This window comes from Momordica charantia (assembly GCF_013281855.1).
Source record: "Momordica charantia cultivar OHB3-1 chromosome 2 unlocalized genomic scaffold, Mcharantia_2.0 BLBB01000002.1, whole genome shotgun sequence".
Classification (NCBI taxonomy): Eukaryota; Viridiplantae; Streptophyta; class Magnoliopsida; order Cucurbitales; family Cucurbitaceae; genus Momordica; species Momordica charantia.
Genome location: NW_028275160.1, coordinates 224,956 through 246,589, shown reverse-complemented (window position 1 = coordinate 246,589; position 21,634 = coordinate 224,956). Strand labels below are relative to the sequence as shown.

The following is a 21,634-nucleotide window of genomic DNA, read 5'->3' as shown; positions in this document are numbered from 1 at the left end:
GAGGATGAATGGTTTGCCAGGTGGCGCAGAGAAAGGTGAAAAACATGGCTGGAGTTGGAGAGTGAGCAACGCGTCATACAAGAATACGAAGGGAATGGTGTGACGTTGAAGGAAAGGACATGTATATATATGATTTAATATTCATATCCTGTGTGTGGGCAGTGGCAGTGTGGCACCGCTTCCCCTACCACGAGCGTATTATCCAGTAAGCAGCACAATGGAGAAACAGAAAGATGGTCTAGTTTTTGCAGTGAATCAAGAGAGGTTTCAGCTCTCGGCCTCTACTATTGACCCTTCCGTTACTCTGCTCCACTTCTTGCGCTACCACACTTGTTTCAAAAGTCCCAAGCCTGGCTGCGCTGAAGGTCTCTCTCTCTCTCTTCTAATTGTTAATTGCGTTAACCAAACGATGAAGTTTCGGGAGTTACGAAGGAAACCTCGAGCTCATATTGGTACCTGCCTTGTGCTTGTCTACGGTATCTGTTTTTATGGCTATTACAGTCGCCGCCAAACATGCCTTGGTTTCCTACTACTTACACTTTTCACTCAGTTTTGGGTATTCACTCCTTCGCAAGATTTACGTTCGGTTAGCCTCTCTTTTTAATGATTTTGAAATGAAATCATTTCACTTGTCTTTTTATACAAAAAAAAAGAAATACATAATAATAATAATAATAAATAATAAAAATAGAATTGTCCCAAAAAAAAACTTTTCCCTCCAAAATAGGTGGAGGAATACTACGAGCATAGTGTGCCAACAGGTAGAGAAGAAAGAAGAGGAGGAGGTCATGAAAGGAGAAGTACCTGGCTCCTCAATTGTTGGGAGTAAAGTATTTTCCGGCATGAAATCTGGAGGAGAAAGATCAGAGATAGGAAGCGAAAAGAGAAGGCAACTGGATGCGGCTAGAAAATGAGGGGTTGAAAAAAAGAGTAAGGATGGGAAAGAAAGGGTAACATAGTTTACTTATTTTTAGTAAAAATAATAAAATATGAGAAAAGAGAGGAGTAGGATTAGCGGTTTTCTTTTTAAGAATTATATTATAAGAGTAGAATTGTAAAATAGTTACTTTCTCTTCTTATGTGCATCTAAAAAAAAACTTTTATTTTTTACATATTCAAAATTTATTGGTTTCCTAATAAAGGTAGGAATTTCCTATCATTTCCATCCTTCAAAACTATTTCTTTCCGATTTTTGATGCCAAACGAAGTAGAGGCTATTATCATCTAATGCAGGAAAAGTATCTTAGTTAGAGATTCTTAAACGGTGGCAGATCTCAAGACCGCAAGACCACAAATTAACATTTGTAGGTATATTTAAAGAATATCTAATTTAATGAAGAAACTGAAACAAAAAAATATAATATTACATTATTATTTCATATTCGTAGATATATTTACATTATTTAAAATTTGGCCTAAAATGTAGATTTACCACATATAAAAATGTATATACTTAAAATTATGAATGCATTAGATTGGAACCGAGCAACCAAGTGGTATATAACAAAGTGAATCATGAAATTAAAAAAAATTGGGTTGGGGTTGCTAATTAATAGTTAGTCTAGCATCGAATTCTGCAGTTCATCAACAATCTCTGGCGGCTTATCAAATATCAACCGTATGGAAATGCGATCTAAACCTGTTTGAGTTGGAAATGTAGGCGGTTGTGGAGCTTGTGTTGTTGTATTGTCCAAGTACGATCCTGTGTTAGACAAGGTGGAAAGCTTCGCAGTGAGTTCATGCCTCACTCTGCTTTGCAGTATACATGGGTGCTCCGTTACAACCAGTGAAGGTATTGGAAACAGCAACCATGGTTTCCACTCGATTCATCAGAGGTTCGCTGGCTTCCATGCTTCTCAGTGCGGCTTTTGTACCCCTGGAATGTCCCTTTCACTCTTTGCTGCTCTCCTCAATGCTGAAAACACCAATCGACCCCAACCCTTGCCAGGATTCTCCAAACTCACTGTTTCTGAAGCTGAAAACGCTGTTTCCGGAAACCTCTGTCGCTGTACAGGATACAGGCCCATTGCTGATGCCTGTAAGAGTTTTGCTTCCGATGTCGACATGGAGGATTTGGGGTTTAACTCGTTCTGGCCAAACGGATGTAGCCCAGAGCTGAAATTGAGTAAGTTGCCACTTTATGATCCCAAGAATGGCCCCTGCTTATTTCCTGAATTTTTAAAAAGGGAAATTAGGTCTGTCCCTGTTTTGGACTCTCAGGGATGTTCCTGGTTCAATCCTGTTAGCATTGAGGAGCTAAACAGATTATTGGAATGCGATGAGTCTAGTGATATAAGCAAAACTAAGTTGGTTGTTGGCAACACGGAAGTCGGATATTACAAAGAATCTGTACACGTTGAAAGATACATTAGTCTTAAACACATCCCTGAGCTGACAGTTATCAGTATGGATTCAACGGGAATACAGATTGGTGCAGCGGTGACAATTGCAAAAGCTATTGAGGCTTTGAAACATACTAAACCCTCCTCAACAGGTGAGCTGGTCTTCAATAAAATAGCAGACCACATGGAGAAAGTTGCTTCCGGCTTTGTACGAAATACTGCCAGCATTGGGGGAAATTTGATGATGGCGCAAAGAAAACAGTTTCCTTCAGATATTGCCACGATACTTCTTGCTGCAGGTTCCATGATAAGTATATTAACTGGTTCTAGCCAAGAAATGGTTACGTTGGATGAGTTTCTTAAGAGACCTCCCTTGGGTCCAAAATGTGTACTTTTAAGTGTTAAGATCCCAAATTGGGATTCAGCTGGAGATATTTATCCAAATGATGCTACTGTAACGTTTGATTCTTTTAGAGCTTCACCTCGACCCCTTGGAAATGCACTGTCCTACCTAAATGCCGCTTTCTTAGCGGTAATCTCTCCTTGTAAAAGTTCCAACGGGTTTATATTAAATAGCTGTCACCTGGCTTTTGGAGCCTATGGGACTAAACATGCAATTAGAGCAAGAAAGACAGAAGAATTTCTGGCTGGAAAAGTTATTGATTATAATGTCATATATGAAGCTGTCTCGTTGATCGGAGCCACCATAGTTCCTGAAAAGGGCACTTCATCTCCTGCTTATAGGACAAGTTTAGCAGTTGGCTTTCTTTTTCAGTTCTTAAGCTCCTTGGTTGATGGAAATGCTGAAATTAAGAGTGATTACGTAAATGGATGCAAAAAGGCCTCATTTGCTTATAATAAAACTGCAACTCTACTATCATCTGGACGGCAGACACTCCAATTAAGTTCAGAATATCATCCAGTTGGAAGTGCCCTTATAAAATCCGGAGCTGCTCTACAAGCTTCAGGTACTTTATACCATGTAATAATATAGTTGCGAATTTTTTTTAATCACAGAGATGAAATAAATTTGTCTAAATAAACCTGATGAGCATTGAGCCTTCACAATCTCTGAAATGTTCTGAGACCAATAATTTTGCGTGTGGGTCTTCCATCTCAGGTATTTATCTAGCTTTATTTACATGGATACGAAGATGTGTACCTACTTGTACATCTCGTTTGAGCTAGTTTTAGCATCTCCCCTTCCAAAATTTTATGCATACTAACATTGGCTTGATCCAGTATACTTGGTGTCAGATGTCTGCATATTTGCGTAGCTGTTATACTTTCGATTCTGCATTCACTTCAATATTTAGTGTTCCATATTCTTTGAGATCTATTTTGTTTATCATGATTTCTTGTTTTCAGTATCAGGAAACCAATGTAAATATGCAAATTACTATTTTAGGTGAGGCTATCTATGTGGATGATATTCCTTCACCAACAAATTGCCTATATGGAGCATTTATATATAGCACAAGGCCTTTGGCACGGGTGAAGGGGTTTACTCTTTCTCCCAAATCACAACCAGAGGGAGTTATCGCTGTTATTTCCACCAGTGATATTCCTGTGGGTGGACATAACGTTGGAGCTATAACTATGTTTGGTGATGAACTTCTATTCGCAGATAAGTTGACCGAGTGTGTTGGTCAGCCACTTGCTTTTGTGGTAATCCTATCAACCCATGATTCATTTATAGCTACTTTACATATATATATATATATATAAAAGGAATCCTTCCTATCTGGGGTGCTTATTGGAATGGGTTGTTGAGGCCCTCTAAATATAATCGATCGCTAAATCTAACATGTAGAATTAGTGAGACCAGGTTGAAATTGTAGAATTAGCGAGACTAGGTTGAATTTCAAGGGAATAAATGAAATTAATTTTTCAAAGTTTTATAAAATAGAGACTTGTTTGATTTTTTATTTTGAAATTTAAAATAGTAAACTAAAAAAGAATACAGAGAATCTTACCAAACTTCTGTGAGTTTCATCCATAATCTTGATTATAAGTTTTACATAAAATTGAATTTTTTTTTAATAAAGAAAAAATTGATTTCTTAATTCAAGAACTTAGTCTGATTCCCCTAATATAATTACCTTATACCAAGCACCCAAATCAAAACTTATTAATTAATCACGATTGCATTCCATATCAATCAAATTATAGCATTTAAAACAACTAGAATAACTAAATCAAAACCAATTAATTTAAAATAGTTACAATTTAATTAACGTTGCTCCTTTGTTTTCCTAGAAACTATCATGAAAACTATGTAACATGGAAAAGCCATAAATATACACACAACTTAATTCAATCATTCATGACAATTATCAATCATAAACTTGACAATTATCAATCATAAACTTGTCATGAATCAATCATAAACTTGTGGGTTGCAGTGGAACAGTGAATATGAATTAAGGTGTCAATTAAGGTGTTAATTTAATTGATATCATTTGTTCATAACCAATCATAACAAAAATTAAAGAATACTTGAAAGGAAAAATCTCTATCTCACCCGAGCCTAACAAGCTTACAATCAGACTTGAACCACCATTTAATTGGAAGAACTAAATCCTAGCCAGGTCTTTATTTAGGAAGGAGAAGAACTTTTGTCAGAACGAGGATGCTTGACACGAAACTTAAATGATCTATTTCTAAAAGGATGATTTTGGGGGTAGCGTTGAGACGTCCATAATGTCTCAATGCTACGAAGTGTGGCAGAGTCTCTTGTGCACGCGTGAAGGAATGGAGCATCTCAACGCTACGGATTTTTGGAGCGTCCTGCTTCTTTTGGCCATGACGGTACATTGAGTGTCTCAATGCTACAACTTGAGGTGCATCTCTGCTTTTTGCCATGGGTCTCAATGCTGAAAGTGGCATCTTGACGCTATCCTCTCAGGCCGAATGTCTTGCTTTTGTTCTCCGCGGCAGACTTTGTTGAAATTTCCTAGATGCTTGGTTTTGACTTTGGTTGATTAAAACACGTTTTTTAGCTGAGTTTTTCCAATCTTGATGTTTTTCTACCTGAATAAAATCAAACATAATTTCCACGTAGGTACAATATCTAAATCATAATAAACCTTGACTATCTATGATTTATCACTTATTACCAAATATACCAATATACCAGTTTGGTGAAGTGGCTACGTATCCTCCTTGCCAACCTAGAGATCCTAAGTTCAATCCCTATGTCTTATTACTTATTACCTATTCACGTTTGTTTTTTAGGTTGCAGATACACAGAAACATGCAGATATGGCTGCAGACTTTGCAGTAGTCGATTATGACACAGATAATCTGGAAGCACCCATTCTGTCTGTAGAAGATGCTCTTGAGAGATCAAGTTTCTTGGAGGTCCCTTCATTTATGTGTCCAGAACAGGTTGGTGATATATCTAAAGGAATGGCTGAAGCAGATCACTATATTAACGCTGCTCAGGTATCTCCTATAATGACTTGCTTAGCCTCTTAATATTTAATGATAATATGGCAACCTAAAGAAGAAAAGGGGAGTTTCGTTGATTTACTGAGTCGAACCACTTTTGAGTCTAATAGTTAGAGATTTGACCATCACCTATTTAGCAATTTCTCTCGTCTGAAAATTAGTTTTTAACTTTCAGCTAGAAATTTTATTAGTTATTATCTGTCCAAAAGATAAGTCATTTCTCCTAATATTCTGCATAAATGTTTACATTCAGATCAGACTTGGGTCTCAATATTATTTTTATATGGAGACACACTCTGCACTTGCCATTCCAGATGAAGATAACTGCATGGTAGTCTACAGTTCAAATCAATGGCCTGCTAATGCGAATTCTGTTATTGCAAAATGTCTTGGTGTTCCCGAACATAATATCCGTGTAATTAGAAGGAGGGTTGGAGGAGGCTTTGGTGGAAAGAGCGTAAAATCTATGGTTGTGAGTATCCAACTCTACGTGCAATAGACCAATGAGAAAACGTTCTTCCTTAGACTTTTAAGTATAACACTCAAGATTTTCCCCTTTCATTGATAATCTTCTGGGTTGACATTTACTTGGTAATAACTTTTTTTTTTCAATAGGAGGGGAACAAAAGTCAAGTAAACATGCAACTATGTTCTTCCCTAAGGAATTTTTGGATGCCAGGGCCAAAACCGCATAATTTTGTTGATAAAATTACTGTGGTTTCAGTTATGTTGTATTCTTAGTAGGTAGGATGACGATACATTAAATCCAAGTAAGATGACGTAAGTGCTTTTAAAGCACAGACTAGAACCATTTCATTGTTCAAGTGGCATTCGAGTATCTTTTCTTTAAAAGCTTATTTTAGTTTGTGCACAAGGAGGCATGCTCATATAGATTCCTCGGATCAAGTGTGATTGTTTTAGTGTATCTAAATATCTTAACAGGCCATGTTCGATTCTTAACCACAAGAAGCCATATTAAAGTAGGTGCTAGAAATAAATGGGATGGCTGAAACGTAACCATCCAAATATCTTTCAAGGAATATTCATGCATGGCGTAATTGCACTACATTTGGGTTAAAAAATTGTCCTTGTTGCAAATTGAGTCCTACTGTTTCAAACTACTACTACCCCTCTTAACTGCTAGCTTTTACTATTGTTTTTATTGCTACTTGATCATTCGAAACAAAATAATTTTCTATTGTGCCATTTTAAATGCTAATTATTGAAAGAAAACATGCTGAATGGATTCTTTAAGTGAGTATATAGCTGGAGCTCCTTATCCCCTCTTTTTAAATTTTATCCTCCTAGTCCAATTTATTCTAATTGGGGAGTCTCTGTGGCATCTTATTAGAATTTACAGAGTTTGTATCGTTGAACAATTTTGTTTCTTTTCATTATTTAATGAGAAGTTAGTACCTTGTCAAAAAAAAAATTTAGGATTTGAGATAGGCTTCTTGGACCTTTCACTTCAACTCTTTTCACTTCAACTCTTTTCCATACTGAAATATTTATCAGTGTTTCTGGTTAAAAATATGGTTTGTGGTATCAACCATTAGAATAAGATAATTGTGTATCAAAGTTGAAGCTTTTCATGATTTAAGATCATTTTACTCTTCACTATTTATGTATGTTTGACAATTCTATTGTTTCACTATGGCTTGCTTTCTATTTTTCATGTCTCCTTGCTAAGGTTCTTATTATTTTCCCGAAGGATGAATAGCAAAACCCTAATGCATGAGTTATAACCATATAACAATTATGCTGTTTAGGTTGCTACGGCATGTGCACTTGCAGCTCACAAGTTATGCCGTCCAGTCAGGATTTACCTTAATCGGAAGACTGACATGATAATGGTAGGAGGGAGACATCCAATGAAAATTACTTATAATGTGGGGTTCAAATCCAATGGTAAAATTACAGGATTGCAATTAGATATATTGGTTGATGCAGGAATGAGTACTGATGTAAGTCCAATTATGCCACCTCACATTGTCGATGCACTTAAGAAGTATGATTGGGGTGCTTTGTCTTTTGATATTAAAATATGCAAAACAAACCACTCAAGCAAATCTGCAATGCGAGCCCCTGGTGCAGTACAAGGATCCTTTATTGCTGAGGTGGTCATTGAGCATGTAGCATCTACCCTTTGCATGGATGTGGATACCATCCGAAAAGTAAATCTGCATACATTTGACAGCCTCAACATATTCTACGAGGATGCTGGTGAACCTCAAGAGTTCACGTTACCTTCAATTTGGGATAGGTTAGCCGCATCTTCAAGCTTAAAACAAAGGACTGAAATGGTAGATGAATTTAATAGCTGTAATAGATGGAAAAAAAGAGGTCTTTCTCGAATTCCTATTATGCATGAGGTAATTTTGAGACCAACCCCAGGGAAGGTGAGTATTCTAACTGATGCTTCTGTTGTCGTGGAAGTTGGAGGTATTGAGCTTGGCCAGGGGCTGTGGACAAAGGTGAGACAGATGGTTGCATATGCCCTTAGCTCAATTGAATGTGATGGAACCGGTGACCTCTTGGAAAAGGTGAGAGTGGTTCAATCTGATACCCTCAGCTTAATCCAAGGAGGGTTTACTGGTGGGAGTACTACCTCAGAGTCAAGCTGTGAAGCAGTTAGACTTTGCTGCAATATATTGGTAGAGAGACTAACACCTCTCAAGAAAAGACTGGAGGAGAAAATGGGTTCAGTCAGATGGGACGTGCTTATAGCTCAGGTTGTTGTCTGCACTATCTTTCTATAATCACTCACTCTCTTTTTTTAGTTGGGAAGGATATTAGTTTTTAAAGCATGGGAGAAACATTCGAGTGTTATTGTATTGGTGTATATGCATGGTTCTGAAAGTTTCATTATTAGAAATTCACACAAAAGATTAGTTTTCTTTAAAAAGTGTTCCTACTTTAGACAATTATTCAAAGGTCCTAGATGTAACGAAGAAGGTTGAAATTTGAAACTTTTTATTAATTCTTCGTGGACGTTATACTTCAAAAGTTGGTCTATTTCATTCTAGTTATAGGCAGTTTAAGAGAATTCTTCACATGGTGATATTTTGTTTTTTATGCTTCATGGGACTATTTCACATTAAACATTGCGAACCTTCTCATACAATATTCACGATGGTTGGACATGATCGACGGGTTCATATTTATGAAATTAAGTGGCAGCAACGTTGCCCCTTGTCTTTAGTCTGGTTGTAGATTCGTAATTATGCTTGGTTGGTTCCTTAAATGAGCATTTTTCTTACCTCGTAAGAGTGTTTTTGGACGAATGATTAAGGACATATCCTTGGGTGCATAACACCTTTGCTCATTTAATGTTGGAAAAAGTGCAGGCAAACTTGCAAGCAGTGAATTTATCAGTTAATTCTTTGTACGTCCCTGACTTTGTTTCAAGCCGCTATATAAACTACGGAGCTGCAGTTAGTGAGGCAAGTTCACTGATAACACCTCCCTTTGTCTTTACTACTGTATCAACATTTTCAAATTAGAAAGAATAAATTGGCTACATTTCGCTGCCAGTTTACTTTACCGCACAGTTCATTTCACAGAATTCATGCCTTGACAGGTGGAGGTTGATCTTATCACTGGAGAAACCATGGTTTTGCGTGCAGATATTATCTATGATTGTGGACAGAGCCTCAACCCTGCTGTGGATTTGGGACAGGTTAATTAGCTACACTAGAACTACATAATTGAGTATCTAATCTATTTTTCAATCTCCTGATTTTTGTGTCTGTTTTTCAATGTCCTTAAGTCTTGAGTTTGCATGCTTTTGAGTTTTATATAGCTATTTTTCTGTGGGAGTAGATTGATCGGATTTCCAAGGGGCAGGAACTCCTACTTATCAGGAATCGTTTTTTGCAGGTTGAAGGAGCCTTTGTTCAAGGAATTGGATTTTTTATGTCAGAAGAATACCTGACAAATCCTGATGGACTAGTGATTACTGACAGCACATGGACTTACAAAATTCCTACGATTGACACCGTACCAAAGCAGTTCAACGTCGAAATTTTGAATTCCGGACATCATAAAAGACGTATTCTCTCTTCAAAAGGTAGGTCAAGCTCTAATATCATTTCATTGGGTTGGAATAGAATGTGGTTCCCTAGCTCTATCAGGAAAAAAGTATGCTAGATCCTTTCCTTGATTCCTCCGGAGTCCAGTTGATTACATTTATCATGTTCTTTGTAGTAGACATCAGAAGGTTTTTTGTTTCATAGGATTTTTGGTTTTTCATCTAAGGCCTCATGCAAACAATACAATATGAATAAGTATTGAAATATCAGATGCTGCCTTAACATAGAAATAAAGAAGGAAAAAGGATAGCATTCAACTATATGGTAAAAAGCATACAGGGGCATTTGGGCACAGGGTTTCATATATTAAGTTTGGGTTTAGTAACCTTGGAGTTTTAGTGGAGGGTTCGGGAAGTTTTAGTTTAGGAAAACTGGGTACGGGGCGTAGGTTTGAGTAAAATAGTGGCTATTGTTCAAGCTTGTTGATTTCTCCTATTTTGAACTTGGGTTAGACAACTCCTTCCCCAACCTACACCTCAAACGCGCCCATTTAGGTGAATGATCTTCTCTTAGGATTCTATAGGTAGCAGGTGCATTGGGAAGGAAAGATCTGTGAATATTGGTGGTGTACAAACTACAAAGGGTTCATTTGAAGTGGGGTTTGATTAAATGAAATGCATTTGTGCAGCTTCAGGAGAACCACCATTGCTTTTAGCTGCATCAGTTCACTGTGCCACACGAGCGGCTATTAAAGAGGCACAGAAACAGATACGCAAATGGCGGCATCAGGAACAAGATGAGTCTGGTTACGCTCTACAGCTACAGGTTCCTGCGACCATGGCTGTTGTTAAAGAGCTGTACGGCCTGGACTATGTGGAAACTTACCTCAAATGGAGAACCACTGTGAACTGACCAAAAACACAGCTCTTCAAATGTCTTATAATGAATATTACAATCTATACCTGAAATCTTTTGCTTAAAATTTTCATTACTTTTTTTTTTTTGGTCTCTTGTGTGCGGTCTGTGAATAAGATCTTCGTTTTCTCTCTAAAAAATCTTTCTTCTCTTACCATTAGTGCGTACCTTTCTCTTACCAACATAATCTCTCTCTTTATAAAAATTTCTTCCTCTATAGTTTTTTTTTTTCTCTCTAATAAATATAACTATAACTTTTCTCCGACTAAAATTTTTATATTCTAAATTTTCACACTTTTAACATTGCTTTCTTTTTCTCTAGCACTTTTTTTTATCTAACTAATATTCTCTGTAAAATTTCTTGTTCTCTCTCCCTGACATTTCTCTTTTTCTAACTAGTATTCTCCTAAAAAAATTTCTCTCTACTTCTATATTTTTGCAAAATTAAAAATAATTTCTCTACCTTTCTAAACTTTTATTTATTTGTTTCTACGTATTTACTCTCTCTAGCAGATCTTTATATCTCTCTAACTTGAAAAAAAATAGAAAACAAAATTAGTTATTATGTGCGTTTGGTTTTTAAAAAATAAAACTAAGTTTTTAAAAACAAAAAACATAAGAATTAAAAATAGAAAACCAAAAATAGATATCAAAGCTAATAAGATAGTTACCAACACTTGATCACGGGGAAATGAGGGAAAAATGACATTCAATGGAGAATTTTAAGGGATGATGACTGAAAACTTGTGCATTTTATTTAAATAGAAATGGGTTAATTTAATTTTTTTAATATATATAATTATGTAATATAAGGTTAATTTAATTTAAGCCTGAGTGAAAAATCTCACCATTTTTTATATATTATTGTATTTGTGGGTCCCGCACTGTTGTTAAATATCGGTGAGGTAGCAAGAAAAAGGAAAATTCCTATATTGACACTTTAGTAGTAATAGAAACAATGAATTCGTTGATTGAGGACAACTTTAATGTGAAAAGTCCTATTCTATGCAAGAGCAACTTTAATGTGAAGATGGGTAGTAGGAATTTTAAGGTAAATTATAAAATCCGATGTCACACTCTAAAAAAAAAGGAAAAAAAAAGAAACTTATTTTTAAAAATTAGTAATGGCTTGAAGCTGAACACAGCCCTGTTTATGAATAAGAGAAATTTGTTGGGACGGTTGCAATGACGTGGAGGGCAGAGGCATAAATTTCAGTGTGAACTTAATTACACTCAGCCTAACTCCAGAATGCGAGAGTAATGTCTGTATTCGTTGATCGAGCAGTCATTTTTGGGCTACTGAACCTGAAGGCATATATCCATGTCATGTGGACGCGTGTTAAACAAGCTCCTTCTTCAAAGCTTAAACCGACAATTGGATGGATGGTGGAATTGATTGACTTATCATATCCTTGAAAAGCTTGAAGCTTGAAAGGCGGGTACACATTTATTTATTATTCCACCCTCTTCACTCTTCACTTCCCACTCCGCTACCATCCATGGAGAATCAACCACACACAACAGCACCGCTACCTCCTCTGGTTTTTGCAGTCAATCAACACAGGTTTGAGCTCTCCACTGTCCACCCTTCCACTACTCTCCTCCACTTCCTGCGCCACCATACTTCTTTCAAGAGCGTCAAGCTTGGCTGTGGTGAAGGTCCGCTTCTCACTTCATCTTCCTCAATTTCAGGATCTGGGTTCTAATTCTCATTTTAATTTATTGCATGAATTACACTTCAGCGTCATTATATAAATTCTCTCTAGTTGCTAGCTACTGCTTTTCAGTGAACCTCAGTTTTGGGTATTCGCTTCTCCTTCACATGTTTTACTGCCTACTATTGCCAAGTTAAGGCATCTACTCCTTCCTTGAGCTTCATCCCCACGTTCATTGTACTAAAAAAACGGAAAGCATATTGGTTAAAACCGAACTTGAAGATGATGTTATGTTTCTGCAATTAGGTTCTTTATTACCATGGAAACTGAATGACCGGATTCTACTTTTAACTACTCATTGTCATTAGTTCACCATTCGACCCTGCAGCTGATCGGCAATCTCATCGTATTTGTATGTATGGTATGAAATTCAATTAGATCTAAATCTGTTGACGTGGTTGTTTATTTTGAAATGTAGGCGGCTGCGGTGCTTGTATTGTTCTATTGTCCAAGTACGATCCTGTGTTAGACAAGGTCGAACATTTTACGGTAAGTTCATGCCTCACGTTGCTTTGTAGTATACATGGCTGTTCCATTACAACCAGTGAAGGTATCGGAAATTGCAAGGATGGTTTCCACACAATTCATCAGAGGTTTGCTGGCTTCCATGCTTCTCAGTGCGGCTTTTGTACCCCTGGAATGTGTGTTTCACTTTTTGCTGCTCTTGTCAATGCTGAAAACACCAATCGACCCCAACCATTATCAGGATTCTCCAAGCTTACTATTTCTGAAGCTGAAAAGGCTATTTCCGGAAACCTCTGTCGCTGTACAGGTTATAGGCCGATTGCTGATGCCTGTAAGAGTTTTGCTTCCAATGTTGACATGGAGGATTTGGGGTTAAACTCGTTCTGGCAAAAGGGATGCAGCGAGGAAGAGAAATTGAGTAAATTGCCACTTTATGATCCAAATAATGACCCCTGCTTATTTCCTGAATTTTTAAAAAAGGAAATTAGGTCTATCCCTGTTGTGGACTCTAAGGGATGTTCTTGGTTCAATCCCGTTAGTATCGAGGATCTAAATGGATTATTGGAATGCTATGAGTCTAGTAACATAAGCAAAACGAAGTTAGTTGTTGGCAACACAGAAGTCGGATATTACAAAGAATTTGAACAAGTAGATAGATACATTAATCTTAAACACATACCTGAGCTGTCAGTTATCAAGATTGATTCAACAGGAACAGAGATTGGTGCAACCGTCACAATTGCAAAAGCTATTGAGGCTTTGAAACATAATAAACCCTCCTCACCAGGAGAGCTGGTGTTCAATAAAATATCAGGCCACATGGAGAAAATTGCTTCCAGGTTTGTTCGAGATACTGCTAGCATTGGGGGGAATCTGATGATGGCACAAAGAAAACAGTTTCCTTCAGATATTGCCACAATACTACTTGCTGCAGGTTCCATGATAAGTATATTAACTGGTTCTAGCCAAGAAATGGTTACGTTGGATGAGTTTCTTAAGAGACCTCCCTTGGATCCAAAATGTATACTTTCAAGTGTTAAGATCCCAAATTGGGATTCAGCTGGAGATATTTATCCAAATGATGCTACTGTAATGTTTGATTCTTTTAGAGCTTCACCTCGACCCCTTGGAAATGCGCTGCCTTACCTAAATGCCGCTTTCTTAGCGGTAATCTCTCCGTGTAAAAGTTCCAACGGGTTTATATTAAATAGCTGTCACCTGGCTTTTGGAGCTTATGGGACTAAACATGCAATTAGAGCAAGAAAGACAGAAGAATTTCTAGCTGGAAAAATTATTGATTATAATGTCATATATGAAGCTGTCTCGTTGATCGGAGCCACCATAGTTCCTGAAAAGGGCACTTCATCTCCTGCTTATAGGACAAGTTTAGCAGTTGGCTTTCTTTTTCAGTTCTTAAGCTCCTTGGTTGATGGAAATGCTGAAATTAAGAGTGATTACCTAAATGGATGCAGAAAGGCCTCATTTGCTTATAATAAAGCTGCAACTCTACTATCATCTGGACGGCAGACACTCCAATTAAATTCAGAATATCATCCAGTTGGAAATGCCATTATAAAATCCGGAGCTGCTCTACAAGCTTCAGGTACTTTATACCATGTAATAATATAGTTGCGAATTTTTTTTAATCACAGAGATGAAATAAATTTGTCTAAATAAACCTGATGAGCATTGAGCCTTCACAATCTTTAAAACATTCTGTGTACCAGTACTTTTACATGTGGGTCTTCCAGCTCAGGTCAAGTCGACCTATTTATTTACCTTTACTTAAATGGATAAGAATATGTGTACTTGTATATCAGAACTTTTTGTATACTAACATTGGCTTGTTCCAGTCTGCTTGGATCAGATGTCTCCATATTACCTAGCTGTTATACTTCCGATTCTGCATTCAACTTCAATATTTAGTGTTCCATATTCTTTCAGGTCTATTTTTCTTGTCATTATTTCTTGTTCTCAGTATCAGGAAACCAATGTACATATGCAAATTAATATTTTAGGTGAGGCTGTCTATGTGGATGATATTCCTTCACCAACAAATTGCCTATATGGAGCATTCATATATAGCACAAGGCCTTTGGCATGGATGAAGGGATTTACTTTTTCTCCCAAATCACAACCAGATGGAGTTATCGCTGTTATTTCCACCAGAGATATTCCTGTGGGTGGACATAACGTTGGAGCTAGAACCATGTTTGGTGATGAACTTCTATTTGCAGATAAGTTGACCGAGTGTGCTGGTCAGCCACTTGCTTTTGTGGTAATCCTGTTATCCCATGATTCATTTATATTAACTTCGACTATAGAACTTCCTTGCTGAGGTGCTTATTACCTCTTTGCCTACAATTTTTAGGTTGCAGATACACAGAAACATGCAGATACGGCTGCAGACTTTGCAGTAGTGGAATATGACACAGATAATCTGGAAGCACCTATTCTTTCTGTAGAAAATGCTCTTGAAAGGTCAAGCTTCTTTGAGGTCCCTTCATTTCTATGTCCTAAACAGGTTGGTGATATATCAAAAGGAATGGCTGAAGCAGATCACCATATTAAGGCTGCTCAGGTACCTTCTACAATGACATGCTTGGCCTAAATATTTAGTGATGATATGCCAACCTTAAGAAGAAAAGGGGAGTTTCCTTGATTTACTTAGTTGAACCATGTTTGAGTCTTATAATTAGAGATTTGACCATCACCCATTTAAAAATTTCTCTCACAATAAAATTTGTTTCTAACTATACTGCTGCAAATGTTATAAGCTACTATCTATCCAAAATTTAAGTATTATTTTTTAAATGTCACTTCTTATAATATTTTCATAAATTTTTACATTCAGATCAGACTTGGGTCACAGTATTATTTTTATATGGAGACACATTCTGCACTTGCGATTCCAGATGAAGATAACTGCATGGTAGTCTACAGTTCAAGTCAATGGCCTGCTAATGCGCATTCTGTTATTGCAAAATGTCTTGGTGTTCCTGAACATAATATCCGTGTAATTACAAGGAGGGTTGGAGGAGGCTTTGGTGGAAAGGCCATAAAATCTATGGTTGTGAGTATCTGCTACCAACTCTAACTATCTTCTCCTCAAATTGTTCTTCCTTAATGTACCTCTTTGAATGTTTAATACTCAAGATTTTCGACCAGCATCGAAAATTTTGGGAGTTGACATTTACTGGTAACGACTATTGATGTTTTTTCAACAGGGGATCGAAACTCAAGTAAAGATGCCATAATTATTTCTCAATTCTCCTAGAAATTTTTGGATGCCAATGCCAAAACGGCATAATTTTTTTGAAACTTATTATGGTTACGATTCTGTTGTATTTCTTAGTAGGTAGGATGACAATTCATTGAACCCAAGTAAGATGACATAATTGCCACTAAAGCACCAATTGGAGTATCTTAGAATCTTATTTTAGTTACTCTATTCTTGGACCCTTCTTTTTAAGTTTTTCTGGAACTGATATATTTTGATTAAAAAGATGGTTTATGGTATCAACCATTAGAATAAGATAATTTTGAATCTAAGTTAAAGGTTTTCATGATTTAAGATCATGATATTCTTCACTATATATGTTGTTTAATAATTCTTTTGTTTCAAAATTTTGAATCTAAGTTAAAGGTTTTCATGATTTAAGATCATGATATTCTTCACTATATATGTTGTTTAATAATTCTTTTGTTTCACTGTGGCATGCTTTCTATTTTTCTCCTTGCGAAGGGTCTCACTTTTTTCAAAGGACGAACAGCACACTCTAATGACAATTATGTTGTTTAGGTTGCAACGGCATGTGCACTTGCAGCTCACAAGTTACGCCGTCCAGTCAGGATTTATCTTAATCGGAAGACTGACATGATAATGGCAGGAGGGAGGCATCCAATGAAAATTACTTACAATGTGGGGTTCAAATCTAATGGTAAAATTACAGCGTTGGAATTAGAAATATTGGTTGATGCAGGGATGAGCTGTGATATTAGTCCAGTTATGCCACACAACATTGTTAATGCACTTAAGAAGTATGATTGGGGTGCTTTATCTTTTGATATAAAAGTATGCAAAACAAACCACTCAAGCAAATCTGCAATGCGAGCCCCTGGTGAGGTGCAAGGATCATTTATTGCTGAGGCAGTAATTGAACATGTAGCATCTACCCTTTGCATGGACGTGGATACTATCCGGAAAGTAAATCTGCATACATTTGACAGCCTCAACATATTCTACAAGGATGCAGGTGAACCTCAAGAGTACACATTACCTTCAATTTGGGATAGGTTAGCCGCATCTTCAAGCTTAAAACAAAGGACTGAAATGGTAGATGAATTTAATAGCTGCAATAGATGGAAAAAAAGAGGTCTTTCTCGAATTCCTATTACGCATGAGGTAATGTTGAGACCAACCCCAGGGAGAGTGAGCATTCTAACTGATGCTTCTGTTGTTGTGGAAGTTGGAGGTATTGAACTTGGCCAGGGGCTGTGGACAAAGGTGAGACAGATGGTTGCATATGCCCTCAGCTCAATTGACTGTGATGGAACTGGCGACCTCTTGGAAAAGGTGAGAGTGGTCCAATCCGATACCATTGGCTTAATCCAAGGAGGGTGTACGGCTGGGAGTACTACCTCAGAGTCAAGCTGTGAAGCAGTTAGACTTTGTTGCAATATATTGGTAGAGAGACTAACACCTCTCAAAAAAAGGCTGGAGGAGAAAATGGGTTCAGTCAAATGGGATGTGCTTATAAGTCAGGTTGTTGTCTGCACTCTGCACCATCTCGTTGAACATTTTATGATTAAGCAATCGTGTTTTCTTGCTATAATGACTTTTTGCCTTTATTTTGGAGTGATTCGTTTTTGAAGTGTGGGAGGAACATCCAAGTGTTATTGATGCATAGACATGGTTCTGAAATTTTCATTATTAGTTCATATAAAAATTAGTTTCTTTAAAAACTTTCCTTGCTTTAAACGATTAAAGTTGGTATCTAAGATTATTTTAGATTGGAGCCCCATTTTGTATAGCTAGTTGTTTGGCTCCTTTGGTTTGGGCTTTTTTTAATGCCATTTGACTTTTTTCTTTTTTGGTTCTCTTGCCTTTCTTCTATGAAAGCTTGGTTTCTCATGGAAAAAAATAATAATAATCCTTGCTTTGAACAATTAATATTCTAGATGTAATGCAGAAGGTTGTTTTTTGAAGTTTTTGATAAATTCTCCATGGGTATTATGCTTCTAAATTTGGTCTATTTTGTTATAGTTATGAGCAGTTTATGAGCGTTCTTCACATGGTGATCTTTTGTTTTTATGCTTCATGGGATTATTTCCCGTTTAACTTTTTGAGCTTTCATACAATACTTTCACGAGACCTATTTTTGGATCAGACTGATCAAGGTTTTCTAGTTTGGGTTTTATGTTCTATTTATGGAACTTGGTGGCAGCCATGTTGCCTCTTCTCTGCAGTCTGATTTTGTAATTTTGCATGGTTAGTTCCTTAAATGAGCAGTTTTCTTGCCTCCTTATAAGAATTCTTTTGGAGTTATGAATTATAAATTATGATACCGGTCATGTCTTTGGGTTTATAACACCTTGGTCATTTCATGTTGGAAAAATTGCAGGCAAACTTGCAATCGGTGAATTTATCAGTTAATTCTATGTATGTTCCTGACTTTTTTTCAATGCGCTACTTAAACTTTGGAGCTGCAGTGAGTGAGGCAAGTGCACTAATAACACCTCCCTTTTTATTTACTGTTGTATAAGCATTTTCAAATTTAACCACTTCACTGCCAGTGTATCTTACTGCACAGTTCAATTCACAAAATCCATGCCATGACAGGTGGAGGTTGACCTTCTCACTGGAAAAACCACAGTTTTGCGTGCAGATATTATCTATGATTGTGGACAGAGCCTCAACCCTGCTGTGGATTTGGGACAGGTTAACTATTCAAGCTATTCTTCAATCTCCCAAAGTTTTCGAGTCTGTTTTTCAATGTCCTTAAATTTTTTTTTGGATATCCGTGAGTGTCCGGGCCAGCTTACGCGCACCTCGACTAATTTTACGGGGCAACCGCCTGACCCTACAACATTTAGTGCCGGGAAACACATATGTCCTTAAGTTTTGAGTTTGTGCGCTTTTGTAGTGTTATATAGCTATTGTTCTGCGGGATTAGATTCATTAGATCTCCAAAGGGCAGAAGCTCTTAATGATCAGGAACCATTTTTTGTAGGTTGAAGGAGCCTTTGTTCAAGGAATTGGATTTTTTATGTCAGAAGAATACCTGACAAATCCTGATGGACTAGTGATCACTGACAGCACATGGACTTACAAAATTCCTACAATTGACACCATACCAAAACAGTTCAACGTTGAAATTTTGAACTCCGGACATCATAAAAAACGCATTCTCTCTTCAAAAGGTAGGTCAAACTTTATTGTCATGTGATCGGGTTGGAAGAGAACGTGATCTCCTTGCTCTGTCAGAAAAAATTATAGTTACTTCTATTGATTCTTCTGAAAAGAAGACATTAGTAGACTTTTTCATTCATGGGGTTTTTGGTTTCTCAGCTGAGGCCTCATGCAAACAGTACAATATGTATTGGAATTATCAGCTCCATCATCAGATGCTGGCTTGGCATAGAAATGAAAAGGGAAAAAGTACAGCATTTAACTGTATGGGTAGTGAAAACAGTTGTCTAAACACGGCCAAATGGTAAAAAAAAAAAAGGCCTATATAGTTGAATGATCTTAGGATGCAAGAGAGATCAGTTTCAGTGAGGATGAGAGATCTGTAAATATTGTGTTGTACAGTACAAGGGTTCATTTAATAAATGACATGCATTTTTGCAGCTTCAGGAGAACCACCACTGCTTCTAGCTGCATCAGTTCATTGTGCAACACGAGCGGCTATTAAAGAGGCAAGGAAACAGATACGTACATGGCGCCATCAAGATGAGTGTGATTACGCATTACAGCTAGAGGTTCCTGCTACCATGCCTGTTGTTAAAGAGCTCTGCGGGCTGGACTGTGTAGAAAGTTACCTGAAATGGATCAATGAATCGAGAAGCACTGTGAGCTGACCAGAACCTTGCCCTCCCAAAACAGTTAACACAGGTCATCCCAATTTACTCATAATAATGCATGTGCTGTGGAAACAAGATCAGTCTATGATGTGACGCATTTCCTCGGTTTATGTGCAGCATAGAAATTAAGTAGAAATATAAAGATCATGGGTTGTTGGGGAAAAATAAAATCATCATCTTACCATGTTTCAACAGGATCGATTAGTGAGGGCTATCGGTGATGACTGTGGACTGCGAATCCGAGTAACAATGTTTCTATTTCTTTATATCGCCTTTTCTGGCAGTAGAGGCAGAGAGATGGGTGTGCCAGAAAGGTTGTTAGAATGGATAACTGATGTTCCAGAGAAAGAGGATCTTGAAATGTCATGGGGCGCAGCCAATCGACATGATATGATTTGAGGGCGGGCCTATGCACAAGCCGACAAGCAGGACAGTCTTATAATGAATATTACAATGTAGAATTTAGATCTTTGCTTAAATTCAGTGTTTTCTTATGTGACATCCTTGTTGAGGGCCTCGTTTTCTCCTTGTTTGTTGCTGTTAATCTCAAATTTTACAAGATGCCATTTGAGCCATTTCACTAAAGATTACCATATACTTTGTATTTTTTTTGTTAGATGAGATATTCAACCATGTAACTTTCTTATTGCACAATTTTAAGTCCAGTCCCAATAAAAATATACACAACATGTCTCAATATACCTTTATCAATGATTATATCACTTTCATCTATGGTTTTTTTTTTTATGCGTACTTAATATTTGGTTCATCACTGATATTTTACATTAGAATTAAAATGGTATATCATGTAATTCGGATTTTTTATTAGTGTTCTTTTTGCATGTTGATTTATTATTTATTCTTTTGCTGATGTAGATCGTTAAAATAAAAATGTTATATAAGTGATTATGTAACTTTAGTTTTCTATCGGTGTTTCTCCATCACTAATACACTAATACCAACATAATAAATATGTTACAATGGTAATTAGGTTAACTTTCATTTTCTATTAGTGTTCTTTTTCTTGCTTATCTCATATTTGGTCTATCAATAATATATTATATCAATAAAATTAAAATGGTATGTCATTGATTATGTAACTTTCATTTTCTATTATTTTCATGTTGATTTACTACTTATTCTATCACTAATATGAATATGAGTAAATAAAAATGGTATATTAGTGATTATAAAAATTGATAGCATCTATCAATCAATCAGTGATAAATGTAAAAATGATATATAAGCAACATACAGAAAGGAGAAAAAAGAAATAGAAAAAGAAAGAATTAGGTAAAAATGTCAAAATAGGCATTCAAAAAAAAAATTTTAAAAAATTGCATACTTGTAAATTATTTCTGTGTGCCAAATTTGTAAGTATAGCAACTAAATTTGCCACCCATTAAACTTTTTCTTAAAAAAAATGATTCCCTTTATAAAATTATTTCTGTGTGCCAAATTTGTAAGTATAGCAACTAAATTTGCCCCCCATTAAACTTTTTCTTAAAAAAAATGATTCCCTTTATAAATGATGAACATTCAAATTAATCTTTGCTAATTTAACTTGATCAAAATGGCTAATATAAATTTGTAGTATACCACACGAATGAGAGAACGATATCGAATT

At 36.5% G+C, this 21,634-nt stretch overlaps 2 protein-coding genes across 7 annotated transcripts; both read left to right on the top strand.

Annotated features, from left to right (window-relative positions):
• The first annotated feature begins 109 nt into the window (after positions 1-109).
• Positions 110-10,895, top strand: LOC111021213 (indole-3-acetaldehyde oxidase). Of its 3 annotated transcripts, XM_022298082.2 has the most exons (10): positions 110-365; positions 1,661-3,310; positions 3,751-4,010; positions 5,580-5,789; positions 6,049-6,267; positions 7,565-8,527; positions 9,143-9,238; positions 9,376-9,474; positions 9,675-9,864; positions 10,515-10,895. In XM_022298082.2, the coding sequence occupies exons 1-10, from the start codon at positions 218-220 to the stop codon at positions 10,736-10,738; spliced, it is 4,059 nt and encodes a 1,352-aa protein (XP_022153774.1). In that variant the 5' UTR covers positions 110-217; the 3' UTR covers positions 10,739-10,895. The 3 variants fall into 3 exon arrangements, with proteins under 3 accessions (XP_022153774.1, XP_087976653.1, XP_087976654.1); XM_088120527.1 differs by lacking the exon at positions 110-365 and having other exon boundaries at positions 649-3,310; positions 6,049-6,126; XM_088120528.1 differs by lacking the exons at positions 110-365; positions 6,049-6,267 and having other exon boundaries at positions 649-3,310.
• Positions 10,896-12,015: 1,120 nt separating this feature from the next.
• LOC111021209 (indole-3-acetaldehyde oxidase) lies at positions 12,016-20,706 on the top strand. Of its 4 annotated transcripts, none has more exons than XM_088120523.1 (11): positions 12,028-12,400; positions 12,875-14,524; positions 14,940-15,199; positions 15,293-15,502; positions 15,776-15,994; positions 16,724-17,686; positions 18,546-18,641; positions 18,764-18,862; positions 19,155-19,344; positions 19,775-20,038; positions 20,292-20,706. In XM_088120523.1, the coding sequence occupies exons 1-10, from the start codon at positions 12,241-12,243 to the stop codon at positions 20,002-20,004; spliced, it is 4,077 nt and encodes a 1,358-aa protein (XP_087976649.1). In that variant the 5' UTR covers positions 12,028-12,240; the 3' UTR covers positions 20,005-20,038; positions 20,292-20,706. The 4 variants fall into 4 exon arrangements, with proteins under 4 accessions (XP_087976650.1, XP_087976649.1, XP_022153770.1 ...); XM_022298078.2 differs by having other exon boundaries at positions 12,029-12,400; positions 20,203-20,706; XM_022298077.2 differs by having other exon boundaries at positions 12,030-12,400; positions 19,775-20,706.
• The last annotated feature ends 928 nt before the right edge of the window (positions 20,707-21,634 follow it).

Bases quoted from the DNA above. Each gene is read 5' to 3' on its own strand.
- LOC111021213 (XM_022298082.2), top strand. From the start codon at position 218: ATGGAGAAACAGAAAGATGGTCTAGTTTTTGCAGTGAATCAAGAGAGG. The intron at 3,311-3,750 runs GTACTTTATACC...TTACTATTTTAG, and splicing joins AGCTGCTCTACAAGCTTCAG to GTGAGGCTATCTATGTGGAT. The intron at 9,239-9,375 runs GCAAGTTCACTG...ATGCCTTGACAG, and splicing joins ACGGAGCTGCAGTTAGTGAG to GTGGAGGTTGATCTTATCAC.
- LOC111021209 (XM_088120523.1), top strand. From the start codon at position 12,241: ATGGAGAATCAACCACACACAACAGCACCGCTACCTCCTCTGGTTTTT. The intron at 12,401-12,874 runs GTCCGCTTCTCA...TTTGAAATGTAG, and splicing joins CAAGCTTGGCTGTGGTGAAG to GCGGCTGCGGTGCTTGTATT. The intron at 14,525-14,939 runs GTACTTTATACC...TTAATATTTTAG, and splicing joins AGCTGCTCTACAAGCTTCAG to GTGAGGCTGTCTATGTGGAT.